This window comes from Diachasmimorpha longicaudata, chromosome 3 (assembly GCF_034640455.1).
Source record: "Diachasmimorpha longicaudata isolate KC_UGA_2023 chromosome 3, iyDiaLong2, whole genome shotgun sequence".
NCBI lineage: Eukaryota > Metazoa > Arthropoda > Insecta > Hymenoptera > Braconidae > Diachasmimorpha > Diachasmimorpha longicaudata.
In genome coordinates this window covers 5,724,023-5,749,878 of record NC_087227.1, presented here as the reverse complement: position 1 = coordinate 5,749,878, position 25,856 = coordinate 5,724,023, and the positions used below count along the sequence as shown (strand labels likewise).

The 25,856-nt window shown below is 36.9% G+C and overlaps 6 protein-coding genes across 11 annotated transcripts; 3 read left to right on the top strand and 3 right to left on the bottom strand.

Annotated features, from left to right (window-relative positions):
• Window positions 1–455: 455 nt before the first annotated feature.
• On the bottom strand, window positions 456–12,258 carry LOC135161018 (uncharacterized protein). 2 transcript variants are annotated; one of them, XM_064118252.1, is made up of 12 exons: window positions 11,836–12,258; window positions 10,871–11,072; window positions 9,771–9,962; window positions 8,895–9,287; window positions 8,565–8,724; window positions 7,775–8,026; window positions 7,131–7,364; window positions 6,942–6,968; window positions 6,549–6,641; window positions 6,108–6,289; window positions 4,267–6,018; window positions 456–3,361 (listed from the first exon to the last, which is right to left on the bottom strand). In XM_064118252.1, the coding sequence occupies exons 1-12, from the start codon at window positions 11,877–11,879 to the stop codon at window positions 2,852–2,854; spliced, it is 4,041 nt and encodes a 1,346-aa protein (XP_063974322.1). In that variant the 5' UTR covers window positions 11,880–12,258; the 3' UTR covers window positions 456–2,851. The 2 variants fall into 2 exon arrangements, with proteins under 2 accessions (XP_063974322.1, XP_063974323.1); XM_064118253.1 differs by lacking the exon at window positions 6,942–6,968.
• Window positions 12,259–13,260: 1,002 nt separating this feature from the next.
• On the top strand, window positions 13,261–14,538 carry LOC135160922 (large ribosomal subunit protein bL21m). The gene is made up of 4 exons (XM_064118063.1): window positions 13,261–13,418; window positions 13,604–13,732; window positions 13,913–14,233; window positions 14,390–14,538. Exons 1-4 carry the CDS (start codon window positions 13,322–13,324, stop codon window positions 14,488–14,490), a joined length of 648 nt encoding a protein of 215 aa, XP_063974133.1. The 5' UTR covers window positions 13,261–13,321; the 3' UTR covers window positions 14,491–14,538.
• LOC135160918 (WD repeat-containing protein 55 homolog) lies at window positions 14,494–16,764 on the bottom strand. Of its 3 annotated transcripts, none has more exons than XM_064118059.1 (5): window positions 16,624–16,764; window positions 15,964–16,469; window positions 15,827–15,900; window positions 15,320–15,704; window positions 14,494–15,016 (listed from the first exon to the last, which is right to left on the bottom strand). In XM_064118059.1, exons 2-5 carry the CDS (start codon window positions 16,467–16,469, stop codon window positions 14,755–14,757), a joined length of 1,227 nt encoding a protein of 408 aa, XP_063974129.1. In that variant the 5' UTR covers window positions 16,624–16,764; the 3' UTR covers window positions 14,494–14,754. The 3 variants fall into 3 exon arrangements, with proteins under 3 accessions (XP_063974129.1, XP_063974127.1, XP_063974126.1); XM_064118057.1 differs by having other exon boundaries at window positions 16,600–16,706; XM_064118056.1 differs by lacking the exon at window positions 16,624–16,764 and adding an exon at window positions 16,534–16,616.
• A 29-nt stretch (window positions 16,765–16,793) lies between these two features.
• LOC135160923 (uncharacterized) lies at window positions 16,794–19,200 on the top strand. The gene is made up of 2 exons (XM_064118064.1): window positions 16,794–17,256; window positions 17,874–19,200. Exons 1-2 carry the CDS (start codon window positions 17,131–17,133, stop codon window positions 18,522–18,524), a joined length of 777 nt encoding a protein of 258 aa, XP_063974134.1. The 5' UTR covers window positions 16,794–17,130; the 3' UTR covers window positions 18,525–19,200.
• On the bottom strand, window positions 19,129–21,708 carry LOC135160921 (glycerol-3-phosphate phosphatase-like). The gene is made up of 6 exons (XM_064118062.1): window positions 21,446–21,708; window positions 21,276–21,365; window positions 21,101–21,191; window positions 20,415–20,663; window positions 19,856–20,113; window positions 19,129–19,616 (listed from the first exon to the last, which is right to left on the bottom strand). The coding sequence occupies exons 2-6, from the start codon at window positions 21,327–21,329 to the stop codon at window positions 19,282–19,284; spliced, it is 987 nt and encodes a 328-aa protein (XP_063974132.1). The 5' UTR covers window positions 21,330–21,365; window positions 21,446–21,708; the 3' UTR covers window positions 19,129–19,281.
• Window positions 21,709–22,498: 790 nt separating this feature from the next.
• Window positions 22,499–25,653, top strand: LOC135160916 (zinc finger protein 28-like). 3 transcript variants are annotated; one of them, XM_064118052.1, is made up of 7 exons: window positions 22,499–22,746; window positions 22,860–23,078; window positions 23,508–23,611; window positions 23,688–23,829; window positions 24,038–24,141; window positions 24,218–24,543; window positions 24,987–25,653. In XM_064118052.1, the coding sequence occupies exons 2-7, from the start codon at window positions 22,881–22,883 to the stop codon at window positions 25,448–25,450; spliced, it is 1,338 nt and encodes a 445-aa protein (XP_063974122.1). In that variant the 5' UTR covers window positions 22,499–22,746; window positions 22,860–22,880; the 3' UTR covers window positions 25,451–25,653. The 3 variants fall into 3 exon arrangements, with proteins under 3 accessions (XP_063974122.1, XP_063974123.1, XP_063974121.1); XM_064118053.1 differs by having other exon boundaries at window positions 22,499–23,078; window positions 24,218–24,536; window positions 24,987–25,177; XM_064118051.1 differs by having other exon boundaries at window positions 22,501–23,078.
• The last annotated feature ends 203 nt before the right edge of the window (window positions 25,654–25,856 follow it).

Here is a 25,856-nt window from a genome sequence, read left to right as displayed (position 1 = left end):
AGTACTAGAGTTTTCCATTTTCTTTTCCTCTTATACCACAATCAAACAAAGAAAAGCTTTTCAACACTGAGGAAAAAAAATGTTCACTCAAATTTGCATTCGTGATGCGCATGTATGTGTATTTTTCATCGGATCATTTTATTGCTAAGACTCAATCAATCCGTCCAGTTTAATTGCCACTTTGAATACCGTCAACTGAACAATATCAGTAATTCAATTCAAGGAAAAATAGAATCGAAATATAATGCCGCCCACGGTAATAATTGTCAAACATTTTATACATTCATTTAGTGGCGATTTCACCCCCCCCCCCTCACGATCACATCGAAGGTCGATAATGGATGCAAATGGCATTCGTAATGCAGACATATTAAAATTGGATTGTTTTCCTTTCGATAGTTAATTTTTTTTTTCTTCTGAATGTGAGATGGGTGGAGAAATAATATGAAAACATATTGACTTTAAAAATTAACAATTTTCAATTTATTCAGAATATATCTCAACAAAGGTAGAGACACTTTTTTAATATAAAATTTCTTTTTTCACTCATTTCTGTCTTTGTTTCAATTACAATTCAATTGAAAATACGACACAAAATTTAAAAATATTTTAAAGCAAGTGATAAAAAAAATTAATTGTATATACCTTATTGCACTATTCTGACGTCAATTTGAACAATTCCAATGTTGGAGTCAACTGAAGACACTGGGAACAAAATTTGTATGACATAGGAGGATTGAAGTTGATATATGGACAGATTTTAGAGAATTCAGTCATTGAATTATTACATTGTAACTCTTGATTTTCATTGATAACACCATTGATAATATATTTCCAGCAAAACTCACGAATTATTCTCTCAACTACGTAAGAATTTAGTTTTAAATATATAGTATATACATGTATAGAGGAAGTGATGAAGATCAATCAAATTATCATCATCGTTCCAAAATTAAAATATTCCATTTTTCGCAAAATAATTTGATTTTGAGTACATTTAATAAAAATCTAAAAAATGAGGAAGAACTCAAAGTCTTTAGCCCTCTAATTTGAAAATTGAATAGCAACAATAAAAAAACATAACGGAAGGCATCGATTACAAAAAAAATGTACAAATTCGATAATGTAAGCATAAAAACATGTTCTGAAGACGTTCAAGTGTGAATTCTTGATTACGAAATTATCTCAAAAGTGAATGGTTTCAGAATAAAATATCAAAAAATCCTTTTTGTAGCTGTGAAAAATTTCGATGTAAAGGATTTCACTCCATCTAATTTCAAATTGTTCAGGAGATAATTCCATCACTAGCAGAATGGGAGCGACATTCCAAAAGACAGTGGATTTTATAGAAAAAATAGATCTTGAGATGTCTAGAGTCTGAAGATATGTGTCAAATCACTTATGTGAGGTTCCGCTACCTCGTCCGAATATGATTACAAGTATTCCATGAATGCAATCACATAAATTGTGATTTTTTTGAAAAATATTGATGTTTTCAATTTCTTCGAAGGAATCCATTCTACAATCTCCTTTCTGCTATGTGATATCTCCATTTTCACCCTTGAATCTCCTCAAAATAAATAATATCTCAAGTTTTATGAAAAAAAATAAACAATCATATCAATTCACATGAGCACTAATATCGTGAAACATCACAACCTCCAACTCTCATTAAATATCAAATTAGTCAGATGATGTGTAACTCCATGGGAAAAAAATCCTGGAGTCATTTTTTTCAAACATGTTGTAGCTTTCTAATAGGCGGGATATTTGTCCTTAGGATAACTTCCCTTGGAAGGAAAATATTCCGAAACTTCTCCCTAAAATCACTCACTTTCCAAGTTGCCAAATCACTCTTTACAATGAGACTCGACAAAGTAATTCGAACAATTGCATTAAGAGATAAAACCGACCCGATACTTCCTAATAAAACATGAGTCCTTAATTATTATTTTTAAAACAAGAGTACATTAGAATTTTCGAAAATAGATAAATCAGAATTCCCCGTAAAAACCATCTACCTCAATGTTCTGGCGAACGCTCAGATGAAATAGAGACAATCCATTCCACTACCTTTGATAAAATCCTGTGCAAGTGATATTTGAAAATGTAAAATCCCCAAAGAATTCAGCACGTCTTTTATTTATTTTCCTTTCTCAAACCTCACGATCTTCCCATGCACCTTGAATCGATGCAGCTGTCAAAAGCACGGAAACGCAAGCGCTTGAAAATTAATTCCATGCGGCGCGTACCGATCCAAACGTCAAAACAGATATCTTCGTTGGCCTTTGAATTATTCTGCTCGTCCGGAATACCCTCACTCCCTCAATTTCTTTCCTCGGTATCTGTATTTCCATTTCTTGTCATCGAAGTCTATACATACGAATATGAAAGTACTGAACAAAATAGAATAAAATATATATTTTCATCCATCCTGACTTTAAAAAATCGACTAAATCAGTTGAAAATTATTAATCAACATTCACGAAATACTTTTCTTCCTTATTTCTCTTGAGTTCGATGGATTTCTCTGGGGAAATTCCGATAACTGAGTTTTCTCAGTAATTCTGAGATACCCCTTTCTAAAAAAATAAAACGTACCTTTGTTTCATTGGGAAGTATCGAAATAATATCCACCCATTCGTTCTCACTTCCAGGAATGTCGAAGAAACCTACTCAGTCTGAAATTCTAATGCAACTGTAACTTCTGTTCCTCCTCGAGAGTAACCTCAAGAAACGTATTCGAAAATTGAATTTAGAGACAATAAATTCCTTGAAATATTTGCATTCCTCTGTTCTATCATGATTTATTAGCACTGCAACAAGTTGAGCAGTCGAAGCAACTGGTATGCTATCTCTTGATGGACCACGATGGTCGTCCACTGTTCGCTGATTCATTGGATTTTGTCAACTGTTTCTGGAGGACAGCAGCAGTGTCCTGTAACGCCTGCTTCTCCTTCAACAATTCAGAGATATAATCCTGAGCCGCATTGAGACTCGATTTGAGAATTTCCAGTTCTTGATGAGATCTTCTCAATCGAGAATTCTCCTCTGAAAGTCTTTCCAGGGCTGTAAGACGTCGTTTCAACTCTTCATTGTCCCCTTTCAACTGTCGTGACGACTGTCTTAATGAGTTCAACTCTTGTTCTGTTTCACTAGTGATGGTGCACTTGCCAATTCCATTCGCCAAACTCGCCAGGGAGCGTTTATCGGCCGGGGTTTCAACCCGAAAAATTCCCTTTTTGTCTCGCAATATCTGAAGATTTGAGATGACTACGTCGATTGGAATGGGCCCTGGTGATGTGATATTGTTGGGGGGACGGTCCTCGTTCAATCGCAGACAGATGTTCTCCAGAAATATCTGAATAACAGATGCGAATAAGTTTATCCGATAAGTGGGTTTATTATTAAACGAACTGCTGACGCTATGTTATATTCATCGAATTTATTGGGATGACGATAGTTTCCACAGTAATTTTTTTTTGAGGACCGAAGCGAAATGAAGTTAGTTCACGCGAAATGGCCCTGGCCTCTATGCAAATCATCAACAATTAAATTACCATCAGAAATTTCCCCCTCCCCCCCAATTCTCGCTAAAAGAAATAAAAATCTTCTCCTCATGTAATTCACTTCTTCGAGGTCACAATGTAATTGGCGCATGAAAAATTCAATTTCCACGAAAATTAAAGTTCCTATAACCCGATTGCAGCCTCTCCTATGCAGATAAATGCAATAAACTGACGCACTAAATGCACCCTAGAGTTTGAAACTCATACTCTCCATTGTTTGAATTTTTGTCGTCAACTTTAATGACTTTAATACACTGCCCAGGTATGAGAGAAGTTTGTTACCTATACTGGGAGTTTCACATTTCACTGCAATTCCCTGAGAACTTTGTTTGACGTAACCAAGTGGAAAATTGTTTTCGTAAATAACGGTGACGTGAGTATCGTTTATCACCACCTTCATTCTCGTTATTAAATATCCAAGTTGCGGTAGTATCGATGTCGCACCATTAGAGGAAATTGTGGAGTGAATTTTGTTGACTTGTTAATTAAATGTTAACGAAAATTCTTCAATATTGACTCGACAACGGGAAAATAGTTTTCATATAGCGAATGATATAATTATTTTTGTTAATAAATTAGCAAGATGTTTGTAAATAAGCACTTCACACACATCGTCTATCCTGTTTAACTGATTGCTCAATACGTATTATTAAATTAAACAAGATTTTAACAATAAAACACATTGAAAAATATTTACCTTCATAGGTAGGGGATCCGGAATGACCTCGTCCTCCACGAGATCGGTCAGTCCAGCCACATAGCTCATAGACAGCGCCAATTTAACATTCATAATCTTCGCTTTGAGTTCATCCTGGAACATAGCCATCAGTCCCTCCTTGCTTTGCAAATGGCTGCCCCCCTTTCTCCCCACTCTCTCAACATCTTCCTTCCTCAACCCATGAGCAAGTCTGACCCTGGCACACGCTCCACAATCAGCATCCGATGGGACCTCGACCCAACCCCTTGACCTAGAACTAAATTTCGACTGGAATTCATCCCAGGGTATTGACGAGCATTCCTCACTGGTTATTTTTGCCACCTGAGCTTTCACAACCGAATCAAAACCCGAACTCTGCTGGACAACTTCAACTTTAGACAGTTTAAACGTTATCATTGACACAAGATCCTTTCGTTTGCATGCAGAATCCATGGATTTTTCACTCTGTGTATCGGGTGTTTCCTCAACAACCTCGATAGCCTCTTCCACCGCTGTTATTCCAGTGGCATTGAGTCCACCAAAGAAAGAATCTCCCTCCTCCAGCTTCTCAACAAGATAATTTTCACTGTCAGAGCTCATGTCACTCCTCATGGACACTGTATCACTACTTCCATCCTCTGGAGATGCTTTCAAAGCTGAATCAATCGATGTCATTAAATTAGCAAATCCCTTTTTCATAGATGACAGACCAACATTGAAATTATTTGGTATAAATGGAGTTGTCTCTGAGGGCTGACGTTTGAGCCTAGGGAAATCAGGCTCTTGAATTGCATCGATTCGCTCCTGCTTGAATGTCACAACTTGTGGCGTCGTGTGTTCCATTGATATCATCGAACATACTTCACTCTGGGGAGTTTCCACGTCGTTGGACGTGTTCAATCTTTTTGAACCAAATTCCATTCGTGCAGCTGTTGCAATATGATGGGGAAGGGAGGAGGGGAGAAGATCTTCTGCAATGCTGGATGAGTCTGGTACAACTGACTCAAGATCACCACCTGAATTCTCCTTTCCTGGAGTTTGCGAGGGCATTATGAGAGTCACTTCCACCTGAGGAATGAGTGCAGCTATCGTCAGAGGGCCTGACTCGACATTGAGAATTCTATTAGAGTCCACAACGAGGTAGGTACTCATCTCCGTTAGGACTTCCATCTGACGTAGGAGGAACAGATACTGGTAGTGATTCAACTGGACAGAGATGAGATTGCTGATGTAGGCTAACCCATGGATATCAGTTCCACTGGGTTTTGTGGGGCTGGGGGAGGCGGGAGGGGAGAGGTGTAGCCAGATTGTGACTGGAAAGGCATCCAGAAAGGGAACTGGACGATTGGAACCTACAGCACGAGCTCCGAAGAAGTCAGCCCAGACGGGCTCAAGGCTGCAGCACCACATGTCCTTTGAATCGATCCAGAGAAGCTTCTTGGTTAATTGTTTTGTAAGTTCATCGACTGTGGAGGCGTTGAAATTCTCAGGGTAGGATCGAACGTTATCTGTTCCTGCACAATGACTCAGGAATTTCTCTGATATAACACGGAAATCAGAATCCTTACAGGGAAAATCAGTCGAAAAGAACATTTGGCCCATTTGAAAAGCATTTAAACACTCAGCTAAATCAGCTCGCGATGATCTCTCTGTTGATCGCACATTCGTTACCGACACTCTTGAAATTTGAACGTGAAGGGATTTGGGTCTGTCTCTTTGGTTTGGATAATCATGCTGAGCTTCCAGAACTATCTGTTAAAATGAAAAAAAAAATTAATTGAAATTATCGTCCTTCGTCCATGAAAAATTGTAAGTTAGTGAGAGAAAATTATTTTACTCACTCGTGGTAATATGGCCTCCAGTTTGACATCAAAATACATTACATCAGTGTCTTCCATCTTATTTTCAGCACTTAGGAGGGACTGATACAGGTTCAATGCAAATGAGTTGAACCACAGACAACTGTACACGTCGTAGTTTATTTGCAGCGGGTTCGCCTGTACGTAGAATTTCGGTGGTGGTACTGACAACAAAGACATTTAATTATTTATCTTAATTAATTCATTGGGCAGGACGGTAGACCGAAGTGGTGAAAGATTTATCAAATTTAGGATCTTTGAGGATTTCAAGTGTCTCTATTAAAAATCAAATAATATCAATATATGGTAAATTGGTAACTTATTTTCGAAATAAATTTAAAATGACCAAAGATTTTGAGTCCCTTTTGATCCATTTCACCACTTCAAGGCTTAATCGATTAATTAATTGATTTAAATTCTTACATGGAAATGAGATATCCCCAGGATAGTAATAATAAGTAAACTCAGCATGAATAATGGTAACATCATCGGGTAAACAGAATTTATCTCGATCCCCTGTAGACAGAGAAATAAAATTTACAATACCTGAAATAATAATGAAACGAGGGTGTAGGTGAGATGTACATAGGGACTACCGTACAATGAATTCATTTGGATATTATCAGATGTTCAGAGATTGGAAATATGGTCAGAATCGTCCAATACTTGGCATTCTACTATTAACAACTACGGATAACAGATTGAGATAAATTTCTTCACAAACATAGTTGAGAGCTATGTGAATTTTTAATAGTGAATAGATACATTCAAGGCGACGTGCTGTATGCCACTACTGCATCGACGATTTACCTGTACCTGTCATATGCTTCTTCCTCGTTTGGGCTGTCCATTTAACGAACAAGTGCACAAAATCATTATTTAAAGACCAAATAAATTATCTTGTAATAGAAAAAAAAACTATGTAAAAAACTTATATATAAGAAACAACAATAATATAAGAAGAAGAATTGTAAAAATTATCTAAATAATTAAAAGTAAATTCACCTGTTATGAATTCCTTGATGGTAGGTTTTCGAGATGATGTTGTCACTTTGTATACTGTAAAATCATTTATTCTGATGACAATGCACGATGTCATGAGAGTCGATAATTGTTCGAGAACGAAATTTTTAACTACGTTGCCACTGGTGTGAGCTTTTTTCGTCTCTGACGTCACTAATGGACTTTGCTGATCCACACTCTTTCGTTGTTCATCCCATGCTTGTTTTTGCTCACCACCTGAAAGGTTTTTAATTGGATGAAACAATTTTAAGGAGTTATGAACAGAGAGATCTTCAAATTTCAATCAAGTAACAAACAATTATCAGTGAATGAGATAGCTTACGTTTGTGAATGAAAAATCAATTATTCAGGTGCTAAACATGAGATTGAAAAATTGTGAAAAAATCATGCAAGTTCCCTACTACAATGCTCCCGCAGTTAAGAATAACTTTATATTCATTTCCTCGGGAATGTTCACCAATATTACAATTTTTCTATATTAGAGTAGTCGACTTACGTTGATGTGTTTCATGATCAATGTTTGTTAAACAAGTTTTATAGACCAAATGTGTTCACAAATGTTCGCAAGTGATGCCAATGAATTAATGGCTTCATAATAAAAAAAAAATGCCAATGTCTTCGATTACTTTGATCCGTATTGCTGCGTGCAGATGTCCCATGGCTCTGCCCAATATCGATGAGATCCATAAACTGTCCACGAAATGCATTGAGGGACTGCTGAAGCCACTGAGCATGAGGCGTTGCATTCTCCTTGTATTTAGCCCAGTGCTTTCGATCAGCCATAGCCAAATGGTAAGGATAATAGTCTATCTGGAATTTAACCAGAGATATCTGAAGAGCCCCGCCACCCTGCAATTCGGGGTGAGACGATCGTCCAGCTGTGATATGAAAAGAACAAAATAGTGAATTAATCATGAATTTTAATCTATTGCTTCATCTGTATTGATATTAATGTCCCTTAATTCTCATTTCAGTTCAAAGTTTATTGTGAATGGAAGACCTTCAGCATTTTCATAATTTTTAAAGGTAATACTCCCCGGAAATTATTTTCCTTTGAAGTTGTTCTTCGTGCAATGTCATGTGAAAATTAAAAAATAAAAAATACTCAAAAACAGCGCAATCCTGACGCAGCTGAGGGCTTTGACAGAATAAAATGACATTCACAACCACTAAACATGAGCTATAGCTAAAATGAATAAAGTCTGTTTATATGCAGAGTAAGTGCCCATGAAAAAAAGCTCGTTACTGGTTTGACATTTTATTGTTTTCCGAGCATAAAAATTTTCTACGGTCAAGAAAATGTAAATTTATGTATGAGCAATTCGTAAAGGTTAAAATCGCTGAGTAATTTCTGAGGAAATTCCTCAAAGGTAGGAAAAAAATGTATAATATTTTGAGAGGAGATGAACTACTTACGGCCAGGATCATCGCACAAGTGGAGATCAATCCTCTGACATAGAAAGTGGTAACAGGTTTCAACGACATCGTATCTCATAAATATCTTAGATATTGCGGTATTACACTGGATTTTACTTCTTGCCTGTTGCGATACTTGAGCTTGATACTCTGGTAGAAGCTGTAAAAAGTGAAAAATCTATTCTTTATGATGAGGTTGTTGCATGTGTCCAGTCCCTGGCCTAGTAAATGCTAGTTTAAAATTATTTCTACTTCTAAAAACGTGAAGCCAAAGGAAAAAATTTGAAAATTAATGATTGTAGTATCATTAGTCGAAGACTGGATACAAACCTCAAGCTTTCTCGCTGCTTTAACTTTCCTCTCCAACATCGTTGCCCTCTCAATGAGCCCACCTAGCGAGTCAATGAATCGTAATGCAGCCTTAAGCTGTGAATCAGTGAGGACCCACAGTAGATCATCGAGAATAAGGACCAAACGTGATCCCAAAACGAAACAGTCAGACAATCTCTTCTTAATAGTAATACGGCATCTAGCTTGATTAGTTAACAAACGTAGAGGGGTCAAGTCTTTGTCTTTTGTACTTTGTGCTTCTATTCTAACAGTCTGCCATTCCATTTCTTTGAATATAAGTAGTTGTCCTCTATCAGTGTCTTTAAGTCTTGTCATTCTCAAATCACAACGCTGCCAGGCCGGCGATTTTGACTCAACTGTTATTCTTGCAATCTGCAATTTCATTAAAACCAATATTTTCATAATATCTTATGAATTTTTTGTCATGAGTAATGAAGGAAACTATTCGTGCAGAACATGCGAAAAATTAGGGAACAAAGCATGTGACCCGAAAATATTTTATGGATTTTGTAATGCAGGAAAATAATTTATTCAAATCCATAGCTCTTGGAGTTCTCGTTGAGAAATGCCCTTGACATTTTCAAAACTCAAATTACATAATTCGAAAATTTATGCGCATAATTTCAGGAATATATTTAGATCTTTTGAATTGGGATAAAAATTTTTTTGTAATTTCAAAAATTTCTTCCTGAAAATTCAGATAAATAAAACGTCTGAGGGCTTGAAATAATTCTTAATTCTAGATTCTTATTCTCTTAATTCTGTAAATGAAACATAATTCAGTTTTTAACTGGTCTTATGTAACCTGCACATAGTTGGGAATTCTGTAAATAATAACTAGTATTTATCATGTACCTGAACATTTGCGATAAAAGCAGGACTCCTAAACGTGACAGTAACAGTGTTAACTGCAATGGTGATGCCATCGATGACTTTATGAATAAACGAATATTTGGTAGCTCCTGGAAAGGCAGTTGCATTGCTTGGTGATGTTGGGCTTCGCAAATCCTCGCAAGTGACCAATTCGATATGCACTTCATCTAGATGCTGATGAAATAGAAAAAAAACAGTCACATTACAAATGAAGTATTGCTTTGAAAACTAGGAAAGCCTGTCTTTATCACTGCCGTTATGTCCCCTAAGGAGGGCACGGGAGATAACTACGCTCGTTCGATTTTACGTTTTGTCTGGGTATCGTTAAACTAAGTAGGTGGAAAGACGATTATGAGTGATTATATTGAGGTTAATGAACTTGTGGGAAAAATATAATATCAAAATTTGCTAATTATTCTACGAATATTTTGAAAGCTCGAGGATTTAGTTAGAATTTTTTGACATGGAAGTCCATGGGGTATGAAAAACTGGAGGTACCCACTTGAGACTACACGGGTATCTCATTACTCATCGAGTCGAGAAGGAAATGTTGAAGAATGCCCTTTATGATCCAGAAAAATCCCAACGGAAGATGACGTATTATGATTTATTTCTGAATACGGAAGTGTCAAGGATATTCGCGAAGTTTTGAAAGCTCCTCTTCCTTTCCAAGGGCAAAGGGTTAGATGGGAATAATCTCAGAAAATGATGCATTTGGGAAGTACATGAAAACTTTTTTAGATAGGATTTTACGGATCGTAATGAAGGTCCTAATAAGGCAAGGGAAGAAAATATTAAGAATCTTCTCTACAACTTGTGAAATCCTCGCACAAAAAATGTAGTTTGAAGGACGATTACAAGAGAACTCTATCCTAGGTAACTAGAACCGCGGTATTGATAGCTATTTTCAATGCCTCATGTTCTTCTGTTTTCATACACCATGATCGATCTCTTATCGTTTTGACCTAGACAATCATGTTCAATACATCAAAATTGTTTGAACAAGTGTTTGGAAAAGTTGTTACTTATCTCCTCCATTCATAACATCGACAGCCCATGAATTATGAAGTGCTCTTATTTACCAAAAATATAGGAACACTCTTGAGCTTGGTCCATTGTACACGTAGATTAACTTTGTTGCACCAAGCACTTGTCAATTTAAGCCAGGATGGTAACTCCAGTAGATCAGTCAGAACCGCCTCGTCTAACTCCAAGTTCGTTAGTTCGCCCTCTCCTCGCAGTGTACTCAAGTTTATTTTATCAGCTGATAGGTTCTTCGTAAATCTATTTAAGAAAATGTAACAGAAGCGGAAATTAAATTTTTAGTTGTTAATTTCGTGGAAAACAACTTCAATAATCATAGAATTTCTAAGAGGTCATCGACCAATGTTTTTTATAGAAAAATAAGTGAGCTTTAACAAAGCTTGAGAACTCTAACTTTGTTCAATAAACAAGTGAGTGAAAAATCATGATAATTATTGAATCATTATTTAGAATTATAATGATGTACTATTTTAATGAACAGTTAAGAGAATTCGGTGGGTTTGATGGTGAAAATTAGGAGTTTTCATCAATTTCGAGAGGACATAAATACATTGGAAAAATTAAAAAAATCTCATGCTAATTCATTCTCTTTTTTTATTACGAGATAAACTTTAAACGATTAAGTTTCATTGAATTTTTACGATAAAAGAAATTAATGAGATAAACTTTTGTGCTCTATATTCTAATAATAAGACATGAACTGCAGAATTATCGCCTACACGAGATATCAACATGAAGAATAAACAAATAAGTCACTTCATCTAATGTCCAATTATAGAAGGTATGGCCATGTCATAATGCACTCCTATTTTTGGGAACAATAAAATAAAAACATAATAAAACATGAATTGGTTCAACAATTGACTGTCCAGTTATGATAAATAATTCTTCCAAGAGGAAAATGACAATGCGTAAATCTTCGAAGGTCTTGACATTGAAATTTCGTTAATCTGACATTAACTACCGCTAACACATAAGATCATAATTAGAAATGATGACAAACCTTGACAGATGCTTGAGCAGCTGATTTTTGATGATTGAGACCATTGTATCATCACCAAGTGACTAGTAAAAGGTGATGTTTCAGTTAATCAACAACAAGTACACCTATCTACAAAATCGACAGTTCTACGCATATTTTGGCAATAAAATCGTCACTGAAAGCTGCCAAGTGGAGGCCCCTTGATATTTTTTTCCCTTTCTTTTTGCGCCAAAGAAACTTCCCGAGTCACAAGTGGCGCTGGGTATATTACACCTCGAGAAAGTGCCACAACGATTTGTTAACACTTCACTGATATATCAATTATCAACATCTAGGGAGGAGCTAATGAAATTCCTTCAACTTTAAATCACAGAAAAGAGTAACTTTCATCGACCATCCTAGACTACCTGAACTGCTCCTAACCTTCACTCGTGATCAACTGACTGAGGTTCCTGACATATGACATCAAAGAGTATAAACTAAAGTAGAGTCTCTAATCCAGGACTAGTTAGGGCGCTCTTGCCACCGCTAATTATGACTCCGACGGTGAGAGACGCCACCGTCGATTCTGGCCGATGCTGAGAGAAAGAGGTGCCCAAAAAATCGTCTGCTCATTAAGAAATGGGTCTCAGTTCTTGATGAACATTAAGGAATAAAGCTGAGACTGTTGAAATGGCAATTGAATGCTTCTTGTGCCCACCAAATTTCATTAATGAATCTGGGTAATTAAAAATTAAATTACCCCGAAAGAATGTCGAAACCTGCAAGACCGGCAGCTCCCCTAGCTGCCAGGATCGTCGATGGCCCCTCGCGACGTCAGGAAGATCAGGAGATTGTTGACTCTTATGGAGTGATTTCAACCACAACATTTCGTAACGGTGGCGCATGAACCACGATGGTGACCGGGAATTTTCTAAAATCGATTTTTTCGTTTTTCTCGGCTCCTAGGCCTCCTAGAGCAAAAAAGGCCCAGATTTGGGATCCCAACATTTTTCGTCCATATCTTTGGAAATAATATAGTTAGGGCAATTTGGTCGACGCCATTCGATTCGTGAGACGATTTCCGATTTTTCTATTGCAAATTGTATTCTTCAGGTGAGAATTCCCCCTGAAAATTGACGAAAAGTTCCCAAGATATTTGTTATTTAGAATTTTAAGGACTAGAGACAATATATTCAATATTTCTCAGTGAGCTCAATAATTTCGAATCTTATTAGTTAATCAGATATTTCCAAGCAATGCAATAGTTCATAGCTATCGGTATTCTCTTTCGATAAAATACGGTTATGAGACTCCATTATATCATTCGTAAATATCTGAAAATCAGGAGAAGACGCTCATAGAAACATACGAATAAATGAAACTTATCCTTTGTTCAGTGATAAATCTAATTTTTGAATTAAGTGTATTTAACAACTTTCCCGCCAAGGCAGCACTTCGCCGCCGTGGTAAACTGGTGGGTGGAGAAGGGGGGGGCAGAGTGAGAGAAGCTTTTTGTTGGTTAACCATGGCAGGCATTGCTAGGTTATCAAGTTTATTTGGAGCTTTAAATTGTGGATCGAAGAGGATTTTCAATGGAGCTCTTCTTAATTCATCAACTCCAGGTGTGGATTTATCTAATACCGTAATTATTATTCTCCATCATTCTATTACGACCGTTTTGTCGGACTATTAAAAAGTTAGTTAGCAGGAAGTACAACCTCTTAATAATTGTTTGTTTTCCATACAGTCGTGGATTATTTGGTAATTAACTTTGATTGTTCCATTTGATTTCATAATTTTTTTGTAGAGAAAACGAAGCAATTGTTGACACCGTTGGCAGCTGGTTATAAAACTTATTTGCCATGGATGCCCCGACCTCGGCCACAGCCGCTTCAGGAGCCGGAGGTCACTCCAGAGGAGGAAAAGTTGATAGACGGTATGTTATTTCTTCCAATTTAATAATTTTTATCCTTTACTATTGTACAGTTATTCGTCAGAGCACTGTTTACTCCTTCCAGAACAATGGAAAGTCATGTCTAATGAATTATGATAAGGCAATAAATAAATAAAATAAGATGATGAATTTTACAGTCGACCGTATTTGCTTCTCTTGCAGCAATAACACAAAAAATCAATAATCAGCTGGAGACCGGGAACACGAGTCGATTATTCGCAATTGTCCAAATTGCTGGGAAGCAATTCAAAGTCACTGAAAGTGATTTAATAATAATCCAAGGGTACTGGCCTCCCAGTCCTGGAGATCAGTTGAAACTTGAGAAAGTCCTTCTCGTTGGTGGGACCGATTTCACTCTCGTTGGGAGACCACTTGTGAATCGAGAATTGGCGAGTGTCGATGCCACTGTCATTGAGAAAACTATGTCACATACGAAAACAGAGTTTAGAATGAGAAAGAGAAAGCAGTATCGCCGTATTCATTGTAAGTCCCCCAGATGAGTAAATTAATTAATAGAATATTAAGTAAAAGATACAGCACATTCTCTTGAGAAGTGCACGCTTTGGTATCTCTATTAGGATCAATTGAATTCCATGAATTTAGCGTTCATTAACAGCTAATAAATTAATTTTTTTATAGTTCGAAGAGTGCAGCACACAATCTTGAGGATAAACTCTATAAACATCAACAGAGCAATTGACAAAAAACCAGAGGTGGAAGGATTGGATAGAATATTTTGAACATTCTGTAAATAACAAAATTTAATTGATTAAATATGATATTACAAACTGGTGTATATCATTTTACAGTTATTTTGCAAGTGATGTTTCAATAGGGGACTTGCATGAATTCTTTTCTAGACAAAAGTTCTGAAACCATATCTGGGAAATAGTTTTCGATATTCTTGTTGTCTGTCTATGTCTGTAGAATGACTGAATAGGAAAAATCAGAAAAGATTAACGTTCACGCAAGCTCGCTATTGTCGTAATTTGTCATTAACGTAATTATTCTAAGTCTGCGAAGAAGTCAGCAGCATTATTGACTTTGCTGCTCGGTAGATTATGCTTCATCTGTTTTTGTTTTCCTCCTTTGACTGGTTCCTCCACGTTCAGCGTCTCGAAGTATTTAACATTCCAGAATTTCACAATGTTGTCATGAGAGGATGAGGCAATTAACGTTCCATCGTTCGAAATATCCAGGGTTTCTATGGAGTAATCGTGTTGACCAACAATGCCAAGTCTTCTGTGTGGAAATAAACTGTAAGCTCTGCAATAATCCAGAAATAATTATTTGATTAGCAGTAGAAATAATCGAATACATTTGCACCGCATTTTGTCGAGAATTTATTCAACTGAGGAATTAGCAAAAATTCGAAGGTCAACTAAAATAATAAAATAAAATAAGACTGATAAGTCTGATTGTGTTTCAATTAAATCAAATTTATATCTCCAGCCATTTTCATAATTATCGAAACAATCAAACTATGCAATTGCTACACTCTTCGTTATTTATAATTTTCTCCATTCAATTATGATTTTAGCCCAATAAATGAATAAGATCAATAATTACCTCAACAATCCATCTTCTCCGCCGGTAATGACAATATTATCAGTGATTGGAATAATACAATTGATAGCCTTCTTTGTTGAATTGGGAAATTCGTCGGAGTGGAAGCCAAATTCTCCCCAATTGAAGACGTACATCTTGCCCGTGTTACTAGCCGTTAAAATTTTGCTGTTATCCTTGAACAACCCGAGGGACGTGAATTCATCATCGTACTCTTCAGATTGAACGTGTAACTTTCTAGCCGGAATATTGAGGGTTGTTAACACACCATCACCACTGGCGCAAACCAAATATTTTCCATCGTTATTTGTTATCATCGAACTTATGTAGTCTCCATTTTCTTTCACGGAGAGGATAGGGTTTGGCCCACGTTGCCTCAAATCCCAAACTAGAAAAATTAGAAAAATACAAAATCCATTGGCTTTTCTTAATGAACTCTCTAATGAAATTTCCGCAAACAATATAAGATTTCAAAGTGATTTCCATTGAAATGGCATAGACTGGCATTACTTTTTATTGCTCCATCATCATCTCCAGTGGCAAAAACATTCTCGTTGACGATCGTGGTGGTATAAATAGGGCACCTGTAACGAAAAAAATCCACATAATCTCTTGCAAGGGCTAAACAAATAAAAAAGACCACTTACTCATGAGCTTTCTCATAGATTCGTTTGAGTTTCCCACTGGCCACATCCGTAACAGCCACCGACTTGTCCTTGCTAACCGAGAATATAGTGTTCCCTTTTCCACTGAACTGAACATCTCTGCAAGCCTTTTCGTGCACCTCAATCGTCTTTATCAAGGTATTGCCCTCATTATCATACTTATACAGCAGAATATCTCCCTCAACATTAGCGAGGGCAATGATCTCCTCCTCAGGGTGAAAGCAAACATTAACGACAAATTCCTCGGTGGGAATAGCCGGGGGATGCTCTCTGTGAAGTTTCCTCGAGTTTTCAATAGCCAGAACCAAATCGTCTTCATCGTCGTCATTGTATTCCCTTCCAAAAGCCGTTGGATCCTCATCCTCACTTCCTGAATCAGAATTGTCAGAGTCACTGGACATACTGACGTCCGACGTATCATCGCTGTCTTCACTGTCCTCGATCATCTCGTTTCTTCCTTCTTGGAACACAGAATTGTAAATCACCATCTGAAAACAAATCCATTCATTAATTTATTTATCCAGTAACAAAATTAAATCAAACATTTTATACTTTTGGGCTAAACAAATTAACCAGTCTGTTTGGATGAATTTATTTTTGAGTAAATGAGTAACGTGCCTGGACTTATTTTTGTTGACTAACCTCTCACGAATCCATCACATGTGCTTGCAGTTTGAACACTTCGGCAACTCTCGCAAGCTCTCGCGTATCTTCGATAAATTCCGACTACACCCGAACTTCTCTGCACTGGAATGTGTGAAGGACAGAGACGAGGAAGGAAGAGACGTTGAGGAACGAGTGAGAGAAGAGGTTAGATTATCATATCTCAAGCAGTAGTGCAAAGTGAATTTAGCAATTGGATAAACTTCAGTCGGCATCAGTAGTTGTACATTGGTTTCAGTCAATCAGAGGTAATCGTGCTTGAAACTATGTGATTACGAGCATGATTTTCCTGGAGACTGTCACTTTATGTCATTTCATTTTATTTGGTGATTCTGGTTGATCTATTTTGCTGGTGATATCGTGGTGGGGACAGCGAGGAAGGTGTTGTTCTCTTTTTGTTTTCACTTTCACTCGGTGTTTGTAGGTTTTTTAGTGAGAATCTTGATTATTCTGGGGGGATTTTATTGATGATAAAGATAGTCCGGCATGGTTGGGACGAGGACATTGTTGTTTCTGGGAGTTTACTTGGTCGTGAGCTGTGCAACAAGTGATGGGACTGGGGATGGAGGTGCTGGGAATCTTGGTGCTGGTCCACCGGACACCGAAAAACGGGTATGAATACTTATATTTTAATGAGAGTTTAAGGAAAATCTTGTTTGGTAGTTGTGGGACATGAGGGGGGGGGGGGGGGGATATTCATGGAACGGTGTGGGAAATTAAAAATTAGGATGAAATGTCGTGAAGCTCTAACTGCAATGTCCGTGTCAAAGTTCACGATACTTTTTGATAGGATATTTGAAGAACTTCCTTCAATAGCAGTAATTACCGATATAATCTCCAGAATGACGATATATCTGGTATATGGAGGAGGGTAGGGTCAAACGCACGTATTTTCTAATGTCATAACTCACTGACAAATTTACTGATTCAGTTTACGTTCAGAACAAAGAGGAAAGATCGTCCTGGTCATGAAAAAATCACCCCATTTCTCTTAGACTTTAATGAATAATAAATATAACTGAACAATTCAGTCAAGTGTTCACTTAACTCCAGTCGTTCAAGCGTCTACAAAAATGAAAATTACATCGCAAAAAATAAAAGCGAAAGTTGAAAAAGTCTCAATAGAATATTTATAACTTGACAGGCCTTTAGTTCAAAATTGCAAACAATTACCAGACGGTTTTTGACGATGTGACATTTAAGTAAGACATTTTCTTTTTAATTTACAGAAGAGTCTCGTTCATGACGAACCCAGTGAAGCACTGAAGACGGTGGCTGAGGGTGTGAGGGTCTCATCAGACGAGTTAATCACAAGCCTAAATGGAAAATTACCAGTTGAACGCGATGCAGAGCCGTCTGTCCACCCCCGGAAGAGCGTTAAGAGCTCGATTTCCCCGAGAAAAGGCGTGGATCCAGTTTATCCCACCGAACAACCCATTACACCCGTCAGTATTCCAGAATCCAAGACGATTAAGCTCGAGACATCAGAAGATATTCAGAATAAAACATCAACGAGTTCAACAACAGAGAGAACTCCATACGACATTGATTTAATGAAGTCAATTGAAAAAAATGAGACTAAAATTGTAAAAGCAACGGAAAAGATAACAGACAAAAATTTCAAGCCTAAACCCACGGTGACAATGGCCGGAGCTAACGATGTCGTAGATGTCAAACCGAGTCTAGGAGTTCCCACTAAAATTCCACCACTTGGAATGTCATCGAAAATTGATTACGTGGTGCCTGTTATAATAACAATACTCGTATTACCATTGTTCGTTCTATTTGTGATATTTTTGTACAGAAATGGTAGAGAGTGCTGGGAAAAAAGGCACTACAGGAGAATGGACTTTCTCATTGATGGAATGTACAATGAATAATTTTATTTCTAGTTGTTATAGTTTATTATGCGCATTATTCATTGACAATTTTTTTTGATGTTATCATCAATTATTCGTTTTTAAATATCTTACATCAGATTTTGAACCTCGTGGTTGTTGACGGGAAAGCATTTATCATGACAATTGAGATAATAATAACAGCAATAATAATAATAATAATAGTAATAATAATGGATTTTGTAGTCAAATTGTCAGGGCAGATTATTAAATTCTGGGTGGATGAGCTAAACATCAATTTTCCAGTTTATGCTCTAGTTTGTTATTTGATGATAGCTTTTTTGATTAAATAATTGATATTTATATCGTTATTTTTGTTGAAATCAAAATTTATCCGAACCGAAATACTCTGGGCCTTCGAAACAGTGCAATTGAACTTGTTATATTTTTTTCAAATGAATGAAAATAATTTAGGGGTAAAAGAGTTTTTGATTTGCAATTTTTTGTTAACAAAGTTGCTGAAATTATAGATTTGTTTGTAATTGAATGGTATCGAATGGGTTACTATAAATCCACCCATAATTTTTTGTTTTCTGCCTTTGCTGCAAATTTGTAGAAGTAGATTATTGAAGAAATAATGCCAACGATATTTTTAAATCTATATTTAGATAGTTACAATTATTATTGGATTGAATAAATATTATATTTTTGAAAACTATTTTGTTTCGAAGAATATAAAAATAAAGATATTACTAGAAATTTGTGTTGTCCAATTGTGACATTCTAGAATGGAAAATCATTAATTATTTAAATTTTTTATGTAGGGTAGTAGATCACCGATTGTGTCAGTGTAGTAATCGGGAATTAATTCTTTGTCCTTTGGGTCTTTGGATTTTTTCCAATTATCGATGTCACTGGTGGTTGAGGCACCAGATAGAACGAGGAGAGTTTTAAATCCCGATCTTTTACCAAATAGAATATCGGTACTAGCACGATCACCGATCATTAGTGTACGTTTTGGGTCTATTTTATATTTGTTCTGCAACATCACAGCAGCATAGGGAGCTGGTTTTCCCATAATTATTGCTTCACGTTCCGAACACGTCTCGATAGTTCGCACTATGCTCCCAGTACCTAAAATATTTAGATATTTAATATCTCGGTTTAATACTTTGAACTGGAATTTAATTGTTTTTGCATTTTATCCATACAAAGATATTATTGAGATAATCTCAGATATATTTGTCTCAAAAATATCTTTGAATGAACTAAACGTGTTAGACTCGTGTTAGAAGTATTGGTTACATTGGCCAATGGGTGACCTTTGGTCTAATCCGTGCAACTTAATCCACTAAATGTTAATAATTTCATACCTGGTACGACTAGTGTCTCCGATGCTGGGAATCTTTCATCAGTATTTGTCCCGATGAACAGAGTATCCTTGTTATTGAGGTAGCTCGCTGCCTTCAGCATTTTCATATAGTTGAACTGCAGGTCAAATCCAACGAGAACAGCTCCAACATCTGGGTCTGGAGTGGGAAAAAGCTCCTCGTAGCTGAGTTTCTCGTTGATTGGATCAGGTCCCACGCCACAATAAGAGATTCCAACTTTATCCAACTCCTTCGCGACGCCTAAATATCAATTTAATTGATTAAAAAAAATGCCAGGACATTTAATTTAACACCTTAGGATATCACTAAAGCCTATGGGTGCAGAGGGATATTTCCAGGAAGCACTGCACATAAGTTTCCAGTTTTTTATACCAAATTTCACGAGAGATTTAACCCTTTCGTTGCTGCACCGATCACAATATTTAGATCATAACGAGTGATATAAATATTTTTGGGAGATACATTACGATTCGACAATCTCAGTTAAGTTTCCAAATAGGCTTTTCTTTAAAGAATTATAAATCGATCTGCATTTACATACCTGATGAGCCTATTGTGTACACCTTCTTATTAAAATTAATATCCTGTAGATACTTAGCAGCTAAGTATGATGTACAAACAATGCTATCGGGGCTTGCAATAAAACCTAAATTTTCAGCCTTTTCAGCGAACTCCTCTCGGGTTTTAGTACTATTATTTGTTACGTAGAATATTTTCTTCCCAGTATTGTGAAATGCATTCATTGTCTTCGCTGCATTGGCAATTGGATTGTTCTGAAACCACAGAACTCCTGAGAAATAATAAAAAATATTTTCATTAATCACCAGTCAATTTAATGTGAAATGAAAATTAATTCCCACATTGGATGGTTCATCATTAGCAATTGGTTGATGGTTTCAATGGCTAATTTTGATAATTTAACGTGTTGCTACACAGTTGACAAAATTGCTGTTTAAAAACCATCAACTAGTCATTTAATTGTTATTCCCTCTGATAACAATTAAATGACTTCCACAAACACATTTAGTTCTTTAAATAGTTATTCTACAGCTCGAATATGCACTTCCATGGAATTATCGTCAGTAGAACAGTTTAAATAAATAAATGCCCATCTTACCCCACCCACCCTCTACCCTCTATCTCTCCAATCACCTCCTAATTCCGTATAACCACTCATAGAGGGATAGTCGTATGACCAAAGCAAAAAAGGATTCATTTAAAAATTACCATCACAGTCTGTCAAAATAGTCTCGAACGAATTGACTATTTCCTCGATTTTCTCCCTTCCGAGTGTCTTCAGATTCATCCCTGCCATATCCTAAGAAAGAATCATATTTATTCCATAAATAATATTTTTAAAAATACAAGTCTACGTCACATCACACCCCATTCGACCACTCACTTGTTCACAACTCCAACTTCTCCCCAAAAATTTTGAAAAATTTCTCAATATCATCAACAGATGTATCTCCCGTGTTGTAACCTCTAACTCCTGAAATGATTTTCAAAAATGATTTGGTAATTTATTTTCTCCCATCTAATAATCAATTCACGAGTAATGGTAGTACTGACCTTGAATTCATTGACACTTGTGCTCTTGAATATCACACAAGACTACGGGAAATTTAACCTCACAAAGTCATCTATGTCTCTCCACCGAGACTCGTACCAAGGAGAGGGTATCACAGGCAGTGGTGGGAGACAGAGAATTGCAGTGGGGGTGAATCGCATGAAAAAGTGTCCCTAAAATTCACCCCCACTCTTGTCAATCCCGAGACATTCTCTTGTCGTCTCTCTTCTCCTTCCTGACACCCCCTCATTTCGACATTGAACACAAAGATAATAAACTAGAGCAGAAGCTGAAATTTCGCGAGCCACCCATCCCAGTGGAAGACCCAAAGAGGATAGACCAAAGTAGAGGCTCAGTTCTGGGGGTTTGACTGACGCCAGTTTCTCCACGTTACCGACACGATTTCACCCCCGAGGAGACGGGGCGCCACGAGTCCTACTGGGGTATCTGCATATCGGCCAAGCGGGGGGGCTCCGTTCGTACTTGTTCAACTGTACAAATGATCAACTGTACACAGAATTTTCAAATGGTGAGAGCACCGTTTGAAAATTCTAAAATTCTAAAAAGCTAGGCTGTACATGTGGCGCTGGGTCCACATGTACAGCCTAGCTTTTTCTCTCGACAGTTGAATCCCTTCACAGTGGTACTCTCACCGTCTGTAAATTTTGTGTACAGTTGATCATTTGTACAGTTGAACAAGTACGAACGGAGCCCCCCCCGCTTGGCCGATATGCAGATACCCCAGTAGGACTCGTGGCGCCCCGTCTCCTCGGGGGTGAAATCGTGTCGGTAACGTGGAGAAACTGGCGTCAGTCAAACCCCCAGAACTGAGCCTCTACTTTGGTCTATCCTCTTTGGGAAGACCCCGCTCAGGAGGTGCTATGATCGATTCTGGTAATGACCAGCGGTGGTCTCTGGGGTTAATGTTTCGTTTATGTTTTTCAGTAATTTCTTCACGCCATAATTAATATTAAGAGATAAAATCAACGCTTTTTGGGCGAAGATTAAATATGAATCGACCGTAGCGCCCCTCCGAGCGAGGTTTGCACTCATATTCCCTTGGGGTCACCGAACTCCGAGATCGGAGCCTCTCTACTCTAGTTTTCCTCTTTGTGTGATTATACTGTGCAACTTGCGTTGGAATATTTGTAGTCTTTGTTGTGGTGTGGAAATGAAATACACGAGTACTGACGATTTTTTCCATAATTTTCAAGGTGGGAGATGTGAATATGGATAGGAATTTGGCAGAGTGGGAGAGAACCTACGGTCAAACCAACGAACACCAACTGTACTTGTAGTGCTCGTGTGTAATGACTAATGTTCATTTTCCAAAATCATGTTTATCTTCGTATTTTGATTGTTGGAGATTACTCACGTGCATTAACGGTGGTTTAATTGATATTTTATGTGACCGAGGTGAGGAAGGATTGAGGAAAGATGGGACAGTTCCAGAAGGAAGAGGTGGAGGAGGAGGTTTTAACGGCTGAGGACGAGAGGTTATCTGAACCAAAATCTGAATTGCAAGTTTCGAAGAAACAGAAAGCTAAACTGCATAAATGTAGTTATGAGGGATGTAGTTTAAGCTATAGTAAACTTTCACACCTGGAGAGACATCTTCGAGGCCATGTTGGAGAGGTGATCTAAGTCTGGATTCATTAGTTTTTGATATTGGGTGTTCGGTGATCTGTTTGATGCCCTATCGATTTGCAACTGCAGTCTTCAAGTATAAAAAAATGAAAATTTAGGTTTTGATTGAATATTTCTAGCAAATTCAGAAGAATAATCAAACGATTTTCACTATTTGTAACAGGACAATAAATATTTGTTGATTCTCTTAGAAACCAACGAGCAATTGTGTTGTGTATCGGCAGTAATTGCAATTCACAACTGATTGTTTCTAATGAATTAGCTTACTAGCTAATTCCTTCTGAATTAATTATTTTTTAACTGCAGTATCACAAAAAAAATGAAACACAATGAAGGGAAAACAGATCTACACTATCCCATTGGCTTCTATAAACTAAATGTTATTGTGACATTTATTTCATTCACTGGATTTTATAGAAACCCTGGAAGTGCAATTTTCCTCAGTGTGACAAGGCTTATACAACATCATTTAGTTTAAGGAAACATCAAGCAGCTCATGAAAATTTCTCTCGTCCATTCAGGTAAATTATCTAAACATTTTCACTTTGGAATCCATTTCGATGTGAATGGAATCGCGATTCATCGGATTTATTTCAGTTGTACAGAAAGCCTCAGCCCTGAGAGGGTTAGTCTTCCGAGACAACCAAGACGTATTCATAAATGTACTTATGAAGGATGTGATGCTACTTTCAAAAAACGTGACAGGCTTGAGGGGCACATCAGACAGCACAAGGGAGAGGTAATTCAATCCGTTAAAATCCTTCTTTAAATGCTCCTTATTGTTCAATCAGTAGCAGTTTTTTGAATATCAATAAACTACTAAATTAATCTTCAATTCTTATTTGATTAGAAATTTAATATATTTTAACTTTAACTCCACTCTTTTCTAGTTAAATTTATGCTAAATTCTAGAGTTAGTGCTCCATTTCCTCGTTTTTTGATTTCAGAGACCTTTCAAATGCTCAGTTGAAAATTGCGACAAGGCCTACGCGACAAACTCACATTTGAAGAGACATGTGTTGAGCCACACGTCAGTCTCTACAACACTTATGTAAGTAATCATGTAACTGACAATTGAAAAATCTCAAAATAATAGTAATCAATCCGGCTTTATGACTCATTTCCAGCTGTGAGATCTGCTCATTAACTCTGAGTAATCGTCAAAATTTAAACAGACACCACAAGAGAGTGCACATGAGTAACAGACTCTACTGTGAAGAATGTAACCAAACATTTCGAAAGAAAACAAATTTCGCTGAACACATGGCTCTCATTCACACCGACGATTTGATCACCTGCGATAAGTGTCCTAGGAAGTTTAAGACATCTCTTCTGCTGTCTAAACACTATCGAACTCATATGAAATCGTATCCTTGTGATCGAACTGACTGCAAACGAATATTTACCAAATTCATTGAGTTGAGAAGGCACAGGCAGAATGATCATGTAAATGGTAAACTCATAATTTATTGAGTAGTGAAATGGTTACACGGTTTACGTCTAATGGGAATCATTGGCAATTATGAATTTATCTCGATAAGGAGTGATACTGAAGAAAACCATCAGGGGACCATTTTATAGACAATCACTACAGCTTCTAAAACGGTCCTTTGATATTTCATTTTAAAGGCACTCATTAGCGAGATAATTAACACTTGTTTTCTCGCAAGAGAAAACAAGTAAAAAGAAATCAGAATTGAGTAATTCACCTAGAGAACTGATTAATTGAAGGTTTCGTACGCTCCTTGCTGGTAACTTCTGCAATTACAGATACCATTACAGAGATAACTCCATAATCCAGATGCAGATAAGATGTCGACTTGAATCCTTTCACCATTTCTCTACTGATACAATTCATTCAATGACTGATTATTAATTAATATTTATCCATTTCAGAATACAAATGCCCCAAATGTGAAAAAACTTTTCTATCCAGATCCCATGTGAAACTTCACTCACGTGTGCACTCGAGCACTTTAATTCCCTGTCCCTATGAGATGTGCTACAGAGCATACAGTTATCAGAGTAATCTCGATTCTCACATACGTACAAGTCACTTGAATCTTAACATCTACTGTGACGTTTGTAAGCTTGGATTTGCAACCAAGGGTAATGTTAGAAGACACATACAAACGGTTCACATGTGCAAAGTTAAGACTAAGACTGAAAGGAAAGTGAGAAAGAAGAGGAGAGACGCTGGAAGGGCCAAGAAGAGTATGGTTAGTAAATTATGTGGGATAAATCTATCGGTCACGGACGAGAAAACTTTGCTCACACGAATCCCCAGGGTAGGCTTGACAAACGATACTTTTTCATCTCCTACTTCGAAATCTGGGGATGAACAGCAACTCATTAAGTAACTTATTCAGTTATTACTTGACGCATCCGTTTATTAGTTAATGGAGATTAAAGAGAATTCTTTATATTTTGAGATGTAAGAAAGTCAATCTTTGCGATTCCTCGGTTGTTCATGTATTAAAAACTTCATAATGGGATTAAAAACCCATTGTTTATTGTATGAGAGGTATATAAAATGCAAAAGTGATATGACCAAGAATATAAACGAATTTTCAGACAAGAAAATGCTTATTGAATTTTTTTTCCACCGACACAAATTAAGCAGTTGATGATGAAATTTTTTTTTTCTTTCTAAAATTTCTGAAACATTTAAATCATATCGGTTGTATTATGTTGAATCGAGATAAATTGAGAGTGTGTTCCGATTATCCGATTCAACATTGTCCAGACAAATTTCCTAGATTATTT